Below are 9,416 nucleotides of genomic sequence, written 5' to 3'. Positions count from 1 at the left end.
CTTGGGTTCACGCCATTCTCCTGCCTCAGCCTCCCAAGTAGCTGGGATTACAGGCACCTGCCACCATGCCCAGCTAATTTTTTTTTTGTATTTTTAGTAGAGATGGGGTTTCACCATGTTAGCCAGGATGGTCTCGATCTCCTGACCTCGTGATCAGCTCACCTTGGCCTCCCAAAGTCCTGAGATTACAGGCGTGAGCCACCGTGCCCGGCCGAATTAAACTTTTTGTAGATACGGGGTCTCCCTATGTTGCCTAGACTGGTCTCAACTTCTTGGCTTCAAGTGATCCTCCCACCTTGGCCTCCCAAAATGCTGAGATTATAGGTGTGAGCCACCCTGCCCAGCCCTCTTGTTGCTTTCAAGATTCTTTGTCTTTTGAAAGTTTGATTATAATGTGTCTCATTGCGAGTCTCTTTGAGTTCATCTTGTAGTTTGTTGAGCTTCTTTGATGTTTATATTTATGTCTTTTATCAAATTTAAGGAGTTTTCAGTTACTATTTCTTCAAAGATTCTCTCTGCCCCTTTGTCTTTCTCTTCTTGGTTTGCTTGATGGTGCCCCTTAGGTCTCTCAGGCTGTGCCCTTTTCTTCGGTCTTTTTTTATTTTTGTTCTTCCAACTTAGTCATTTCTGTTGTCCTGTCTTCAGGTTTGCTTGTTCTTCTGCCTGCTCCAATCCGTCTTTGAATCCCTCAAGTGAATTTTTCATTTCGGTTTTTATAGTTCTCAGCTCCAGAATATCTTTTTGGTCTTTTTAGGTTTTCTATTTCTCTATTATTTCCATTTTGTTCATACATTGTTTCCATAACCTTCTCCCCATCTTCCTGTAGTTCTTAGAGCATCTTTAACACTCTTGTTGTAAAGTCTTTGTGTAATAGATCTACCATCAAGTCTTTTTCAGGGGCCATTTCTTATTTTTCTTTTTCCTTTGAATGGACCATACTTTTTTTTTTTTTTTTTTTTTTTTGAGATGGAGTCTGGCTCTGTCACCCAGGCTGGAGTGCAGTGGCGCGATCTCGGCTCACTGCAAGCTCCGCCTCCCGGGTTCACGCCATTCTCCTGCCTCAGCCTCCTGAGTAGCTGGGACTACAGGCGCCTGCCACCACGCCCGGCTAATTTTTTTGTATTTTAAGTAGAGACGGGGTTTCACCGTGGTCTCGATCTCCTGACCTCGTGATCCGCCCGCCTCGGCCTCCCAAAGTGCTGGGATTACAAGCGTGAGCCACCGCGCCCGGCCTGAATGGACCATACTTTTATGTTTCTTTGTATGCCTTGTGATTTGATTGTTTTTGCTGAAAACCAGACATTTCAATCTAATAATGTTGTAACTCTATAAATCAGATTCTCCCCCTTCCCCCAGGGTTTGCTGGTTTTGTTACTGGTTTTGTTTTTTTGGTTGTTGTAAGCTGTCGCTGTGCTTAGAATCAACCTGAGGTATAACCTTAAGGTTTTCTCAAATCTTTATTGAACCTGTGCCTTTCCTTGGTCACTTTCTAATTTTTCCTGTATACACAGTTGCTTTTCATTGTCCTAGTCTTTAATGTCTGGCTCCTGAAAGGGGAAAAAAGAAAAATGAATGGGGGTGGGAAAACGGTGCTAGCCCTTTAAATCCCGTGGAATTCACTTCAGTGGAATACGGGAGGGGCTTGCAGCCTTTGAGAAGGTGTGACAAAAATGTCTGCCAGCCTCATCATTTGCACCTCTGTGATCAGAAACGGCAATCAGCAGTGAGGAGCAGGGTGCTTTTTGCACACTCTGCGCCAGCAACCTGTGTACAAGCTACCCCAAGAACACATGCACCGTGGCCTGCCACAAAGCTAGGAACACGGGATGGGTAGCTGCTGCTATGCTAAGAGGCAAAATGGACAGTAAATTGCAGTGAATGCTTGTCAAAGCTCCAACCTCAAGCCTTCAGTAGACTCCAGAGTTCCAAAATACTGACGTCAGACAGTCTGCCTGTGCAGTTGTTGTGGAGGTAGGCAGACAGATTCCTGATGTTTCCTACTGCACCATTTTACCTGAATCCAGGAGTTATTTACATTACTTTAAAACACATAAATTGTATATCCCTGGTACATATGTTCTGAGGATAAAAGAATTACAAAGAGTTCTTAACCTGTTTCTACTAATCATATTATTAGTAATAATTTTGTTACTGTTATTTTGAAACAGTTTTCATATTGAAGAATAGAGCAAAAGGGTAATTGACATTACCAACAGTTTTCAGAATAAGAGAAAAGGGGCCGGGCACAGTGGCTCACGTTTGTAATCCCAGCACTTTGGGAGGCCGAGGCAGGTGGATCACCTGAGGTCAGGAGTTTGAGACCAGCCTGGCCAACATGGTGAAACCCCATCTCTACTAAAAATACAAAAATTAGCCAGGCATGGTGGCAGGCGCCCGTAATCCCAGCTACTCAGGAGTTTGAGGCAGGAGAATCGCTTGAACCCAGGAGAAGGAGGTTACAGTGAGCTGAGATTGTGGCATTGCACTCCAGCCTGGGCAACAAGAGCAAAACTCCGTCTCAAAAAAAAAAAAAAAAAAAAAAAAAGGAGAGAGAGAGAAAAGACATTCAAAGTTGAAAAACTTAAGGGAAAATCCTATATTCCTAAATTTGAGTTTGAAGTATCAGCATGGACTCATGAATCGTCCCTTCTTTAAAAATCAAAAAGTAGGAGTCAGGTGTGGGATTACACGCCTGTAATCCCAGCACTTTGGGAGGCCGAGGTGGGCAGATCACCTGAGGTCGGGAGTTCGAGACCAGCCTGACCAACATGGAGAAACCCCATCTCTACTAAAAATACAAAATTAGCCAGGCTTGGTGGCACATGCCTGTAATCCCAGCTACGCAGGAGGCTGAGACAGGAGAATTGCTTGAACCCGGGAGGTAGAGGTTGCGGGGAGCCAAGATTGCGCCATTGCACTCCAGCCTGGGCACCAAGAGTGAAACTCCATCTCAAAAAAAAAAAAAGTATTGATTAGCTCTGCCTACCACAAAGGCCTAGAAACAATGACCAAGTCAGTTAGCCATGAGTGTCCAGATTCTATACCTAAATGCCACTTCCCACTAAAGTAAACCAGGACTCCTTGCACAAAAATAGCTGATTCCAGGTTCTGAATTAAAAATGTACGAGCTGAGCATGAAACATCTTGTCTTCCCAGAAAGGAAGGAAGGTGTCAAGGACTAAGCGGGGACTGCTGGAAGGATGTGGGGGCCAATTTGGAGGAGCTCTTGCTAACCAAAAAATGGACAATTTTAGCATCAACATGACTAATAACTGCGGTGAATTAGATCACATCAATTATGTTAGAAGCATGAATGCATAATGACACCAAAGAACAACAAATTTTTTTTTTTTCTTTTGAGGCAGTATCTGGGTCTGTTGTTCAGGCTGGAGTACAGTGGTACAATCTCGGCTCATTTGTTATTTAGGACCTGGAATCAGCTATTTTAGTGCAAGGAGTCCTGGTTTACTGAAACCTCCACCTCCCAGGCTCAAGCCATCCTCCCACCTCAGCTTCCACAGTAGCTGTGACTACAGGTGCTTACAAACACACCCAGCTAATTTTTGTTCTTTTTTGTAGAGACGGTATTTCACCATGTTGCCCAGGCTCGTCTTGAACTCCTAAGCTCAAGCAATCCTCTTGCCTCTCCCTCCCAAAGTGCTGGGAGTACAGGCATGAGCCACTGTGCCTGGCCAACAAAAATTTTAAAAAATAAAACATTTTTGAGGTTTCCTTGGAGAATGTGAGGGATCCAACTCATTTGAAAGGTGGCAAGTTAGAGAATGGAATCAAAGCATCCATTGCCTTTACTATACAAACTCTATCTTAAGGTAGCCCAATAGTTTACAAAGGAAATTTCTTTTTATAGAAGAATTCCAGCTAACAAATGTAGCAGGAATATAAGAATTAGATTAATGCTTGTAACCCTTTATTTACTAAAACCTTTTAGTGGATAATGGAGATCTTTATAATGCATGAGTATGGATGACACTTGGGCCCACTGATTAATCTCAATATCCAAAAAGAGGCAGCCAGGCACTTTGTGTTTTATGGAGTCTTATAACAGAAAGTACATAACACTTTGCCACAAAATCACCTTATCTGATATAGACCTAACTTCCATTTTATAGGAAACTCAGGGACAAAGGAACATGTTAAATGACCCCAAAGAAATCTACAACAAAATCTTGATTGTGAAAAGTTGTACTGACCCTGTGCAGTGACTCATGTCTGTAATCCCAACACTTTGGGAAGCCAGGGCAGGAGTATTGCTTGAGACCAGGTGTTCAAGGCTGCAGTGACAAACTACTCACCCAATTTTTTCAACAAATAAAATACCAAGAGGAAGGAAAAAATAAAGAAGAAGTGAAACCTATAGATTAAAAGAGACAAGACATTAAAAAAAAAAGTAATGTGTGGCTTAGTTGGATTCTGATTTCAACATGGAAACCTTAAAAAAAGTTCATGAGACAAGTGGGAAATTTGGATACTAACTAGATAGTTCATGATATTAAAAATTATTAATTAAGGCTGGGCACGGTGGCTCATGCCTATAATCCCAGCACTTTGGGAGGCTGCAGGTGGATCATTTGAGGTCAGGATTCGAGACCAGCCTGGCCAACATAGTGAAACCCTGTCTCTACTAGAAATACAAAAATATTAGCTGGGCATGGTGGCTCCCTCCTGTAATCCCAGCTACTAGGGAGGCTGTGGCAGGAGAATTGCTTGAACCTGGGAAGCAGAGGTTCCAGTGAGCCGAGATCACACCACTGCACTCTAGCCTGGGTGACAGTGAGACTCTGTCTCAAAAAAAAAAAAATGCCAATACTATCTCATCTTAATAATTTTTATTTATTTGTTTGAGATGGAGTCTCATTCTGTCACCCAGTCTGGAGTGCACTGGTGTGATCTCGCTCACTGCAACCTCAGCCTCCTGAGTAGCTGGGATTACAGGCACACACCACCACACCCAGCTAAATTTTGTATTTTTATTAGAGGCGGGGTTTCACCATGTTGACCAGGCTGGTCTTAAATTCCTGACTTCAGGTGATCCACCTGCCTCAGCCTCCCAAAATGCTGGGATTATAGGCACGAGCTGCCATGTACAGTCAGTATTGGGATTTTTAAAATTATGTGATTTTATAGAAGTAGACAATAGAATATTTACAGATGAGGTGAAATGATGTCTAAGATTTGCTTCAGAATAACCCATAAGTAGGCTCACATCTGTACTCCCAGCACTTTGGGAGGCCGAGGTGGGAGGATCACTTGAGTCTAGGAGTTCAAGACCAGAATAACCCATAAGTGGGTGAGGGGAACAAACTTGGCCATGTGTTGATGTCAGTTGATGGGGACATGGAGTAGTCTTTTTACTTTTGAATGTGTTTGAGATTTCCCAAAACAAAAATTTATTTAGAGAAGCAAATGTGGCCAGGCATGGTGGCTCATGCCTGTAATCCCAGCACTTTGGGAAGCGGGGGCAGGCAGATCACTTGAGGTCTGGGAGTTCGAAACCAGCCTGGCCAACATGATGAAACCCCATCTCTACTAAAAATACAAGAATTAGTTGGGTATGGTGGTGAGTGCCTATAATCCCAGCTACCCAGGAGGCTGAGGCAGGAGAATCGCTTGAGCCTGGGAGGCAGAGGTTGTAGTGCATGGAGATCACACCACTGCACTCTGGCCTGGGCAACAGAGCAAGACTCCGTCTCAAAAAAAAGAAAAGAAAAGAAAAAACAGCAAATGCAAAGGACTCGGGGGATTTTTCTGGAGTGGTATTTCTCATATTTAATTAAAATACTTTGGGTGCTTTGGTAAGGTTCCGGAGGGATGGTAGGACATGATAAAATTATCTGGAAAAGTGGAAGACATAGTTGTTGCTGGCGTTGACTCTCCTGGCAACAATAGCAGTTCATCACTAGTACTCGTGAGAATAAACTTGAGTCTGAATTCTCCTAGAAGAGGAAAAGTGCCCCCTTACTTCCTGTGGCAGCACTTAGTGCTGTAGCAGGTCTATAACCTGTACCTGGGAACACCTTTGAAGTTGCAGAGGTGGATATCAGAATGCTGCCACTCCTGAATCCTGTCACATGAGGTGGCATCTGCTCCTCCATGGTGTACTTGTAAGTATTCCTGGGAAATCATCTGAATTTTGAACAGGATTGGAAGAATTGCTTCCAAAAACAAATACTGCAGACTTACCTGTCTCCCATTCTCAGATATTGATATTTTATGGGAGGGATCTATAAGAAGCAGGTTGGAGCATTTCTAAAACATTCCTTGTGGATAGATATTTCACCTGCTTAATTTTTCAGGATTTCAGAGGGGAAGGAGACAACATCGTTGTCTCCCTGCATCGCCTTGCTGTCAGCGCTGACATTTACTAGCAGAGATTTTGCGGTTCTTCTTCCTCCCTGTCAAAACTGGACACTTGGAACTATTAGAATACCACAATAGTAGTACTAGGCCTAAGTACACAGAGAGGAAACAAAGTCCTTATTGTCTGTGTATTTGTATAATGCCGATTTACTTTTTGGTCACTGCATATTAAAAACTAATTTAGATAAAACATCTCTCATTTTTTCTTTCAGGTCCGATGTCTAAAAGACTATGGAGAATTTGAAGTTGATGATGGCACTTCAGTCCTATTAAAAAAAAATAGCCAGGTATTTCTTATCTTCAGATTCTTTACTTTAAATCTTATAAGTGTTGAATGGTGGAAAAGTTGGAATAGCAAAATAAATATCAACTTTTGATGATCGTTTATATATTAGGCATTATCTTTAGTATAATACGCCCTGTTCTGTACTTTTTCTGAATATTAAGACTGGAAGCAAATGTTGCATATAATAAAAGATTCATTAATTTAGTAGGATATTGCTTATATTTAAAACTAGGTGTTTTCTAGGGGAATTACCATAATCAGCCTTATTCTGGGTAAGTGATAGATTATTATCTGGAGGCTATTGAACTGTTGGATTTAGCTCCTTTATTCATATAATTTATTTTAAAAGTTCCTAAGCAGTTTTTTTAGCTTACACTTTGCCTTATAAATCCTAGTTCTTTAGCAAGCAAATAGTGATACAGATTTTTCTATTTTCAAAAAAAGAATTTTGAAGTATTTGGTATATAAACATAACAATTTAATAGAGGAAGATTAAAATTGTAAAGTTGTAACTTAAGCTAAATTTGTCCTTATAAGGAATCTTTCTCTCTCTATATATATCTATCTGTCCATCTATCTATCTATCTATCTATCTATCTATCTATCTATCTATCTATCTATCTATTTTTAAAGAAAATAGAGATGGGGTCTTGCTATGTTGACCATGCTAGTCTCGAACTCTCCTGGGCTCAAGCAATCCACCCTCCTTAGCATCCTAAAGTGCGAGGATTACAGGTGTGAACCACCATGCCCAAAGTAATCTCAGTGTATTAATTATTTCCCTAGAAATCTTCATATTCACATTAGATGAATTCACATTAACTGTATTATTACTATTATTATTATTATTATTATTTTTTGAGACGGAGTCTTGCTCTGTTGCCCAGGCTGGAGTGCAGTGGCACAATCTCCGCTCACTGCAAGCTCCTCCTCCTGGGTTCACGCCATTCTCCTGCCTCAGCCTTCCAAGTAGCTGGGACTACAGGCGCCCACCACCACGCCCAGCTAATTTTTTTTTTTTTTTGTATTTTTAGTAGAGACGGGGTTTCACCATGTTAGCCAGGATGATCTCGATCTCCTGACCTCGTGATCCGCCCGCCTCGGCCTCCCAGCGTGCTGGGATTACAGGCGTGAGCCACTGCGCCCGGTCTATTATTATTATTTTTTTGAGGCAGGGTCTGGCTGTGTTCCCCAGGCTGGAGTGCAGTGGCGCAATCTCCGCCCATTGCAACCTCTGCCTCCTGGGCTCAAGTGATCCCCCACCTCAGCCTCCCAAGTAGCTGGACCACAGGCACACGCCACCACACCCGGTTAATTTTTGTATTTTTTGTAGAGACGAAGTTTCACCAGTTGGCCAGGCTGGTCTTGAACTCCTGAGGTCAAGCGATCTACCCACCTCAGCCTCTCAAAGTGCTGGGATTACAGGTGTAAGCCACTGTGCCCGGCCACTAAATTTTTCATCCTATCCCAATTTTCTGAAGTCGTGAGGAGGAAAAATGACCTAATAAAAGCTGTTCTCTTTCTTTCCTTGCCTGCCGTCTTGGGGTCAGCCATTTAGGATCTGATGACCCTAAGGATTTGGTGTTCACTTTGTTCATGCCAGGGAGCAAAAGAATGTTTCAGGTCATGTGGTTCTTGAGCTTATTTTCCTAACAGGGTGAGTTGATCTGTTATTTTACTAATACCCTTGGATCTTTAAAACTGTTTTACTAATAGTTGACTAAAATTATTTTACTAATATCCCTGGAGCTTCTAAAACAAAAGTTGAATATTTTTAAAAAAGATTTTGAGGGTTCCCTAAAGTCTTCGGTTGTTAAGGCAACAATGTCTGTCCCAAGTATTCTTTTAGGACACTAATGAATTGAAAGCAGATAATGAATTAATGCTCTGATAAGCAGCTATATTTCTGGAGGGCCCAGGAGGAAGCTGTGGTTCACAAGAACAAGAAAAAAGCCATCCTCATAAAGCAAGATGTGCGAAATGTCCCTTCATCCCAAATGCTGTCCTGTGGTTGAATTTCTTGTTTTTTTTTTTTTTTTTTGAGACAAAGTCTCACTCGTCCCCCAGAGTACAATGGCACAATCTTGGGTCACTGCAACCTCCACCTCCCGGGTTCAAGCTTTTCTCCTGCCTCAGCCTCTCAAATAGCTGGGATTACAGGCGCCTGCCACTATGCCTGGCTAATTTTTGTATTTTTTTTTAGTAGAGGCGGGGTTTCACCATGTTGGCCAGGCTGGTTTCAAATTCCTGACCTTAGGTGATCTGCCCACCTCAGCCTCCCAAAGTGCTGGGATTACAGGTGTGAGCCACCGTGCCTGGCCTGGTGGTTGAATTTTTTAACTCTCTCTCAGCTGTGACCCTACCCTCAATTATAAAAATGGAGGCATTAAAAAGAAACAATATCAGCCACAGTTGATGGTTGGTATTAGGGGCTTCTAATGTTCAACCACATCCAAACTTCCTGTAGAATCTGTGGTGTAGATCATTCACATACTCTAAAGAATTAGTAGGAAACATTTTCTATATATATATATATATATGGTTTTTTTCGAGATGGAATCTCGCTCTGTCACCCAGGCTGGAGTGCAGTGGCGTGATCTTGGCTCACTGCAACCTCCGCCTCCTGGGTTCAAGCGATTCTCCTGCCTCAGCCTCCCGAGTAGCTGGGATTGCAGGCGTGCGTCATCAAGCCTGGCTAGTTTTTGTATTTTTTTTAGTAGAGGCGGGGTTTCACCATGTTGATCAGGCCGGT

At 42.4% G+C, this 9,416-nt stretch overlaps 1 protein-coding gene across 5 annotated transcripts in view; it reads left to right on the top strand.

Moving 5' to 3' along the window:
• Positions 1 to 9,416, top strand: part of GINS1 (GINS complex subunit 1) — a 44,014-nt gene that overhangs the window by 30,261 nt on the left and 4,337 nt on the right. For 2 of the 5 annotated variants that reach the window (XM_058433112.1, XM_058433110.1), the window contains 2 exons: positions 6,591 to 6,665; positions 8,223 to 8,321. In XM_058433112.1, coding sequence (XP_058289095.1) covers positions 6,591 to 6,665; positions 8,223 to 8,303 — 156 coding nt within the window. In that variant the 3' untranslated portion in view covers positions 8,304 to 8,321. Of the gene's footprint in view, positions 1 to 6,590; positions 6,666 to 8,214; positions 8,322 to 9,416 lie in introns of those variants that run through there. The other 3 variants (XM_058433114.1, XM_032142253.1, XM_058433111.1) reach the window with 2 other exon arrangements.

Source organism: Hylobates moloch, unplaced genomic scaffold, assembly GCF_009828535.3.
Source record: "Hylobates moloch isolate HMO894 unplaced genomic scaffold, HMol_V3 SCAFFOLD_21, whole genome shotgun sequence".
NCBI lineage: Eukaryota > Metazoa > Chordata > Mammalia > Primates > Hylobatidae > Hylobates > Hylobates moloch.
The sequence above is the reverse complement of the archived record's forward strand: the minus strand, read 5'-3'. Positions and strand labels throughout refer to the sequence as shown.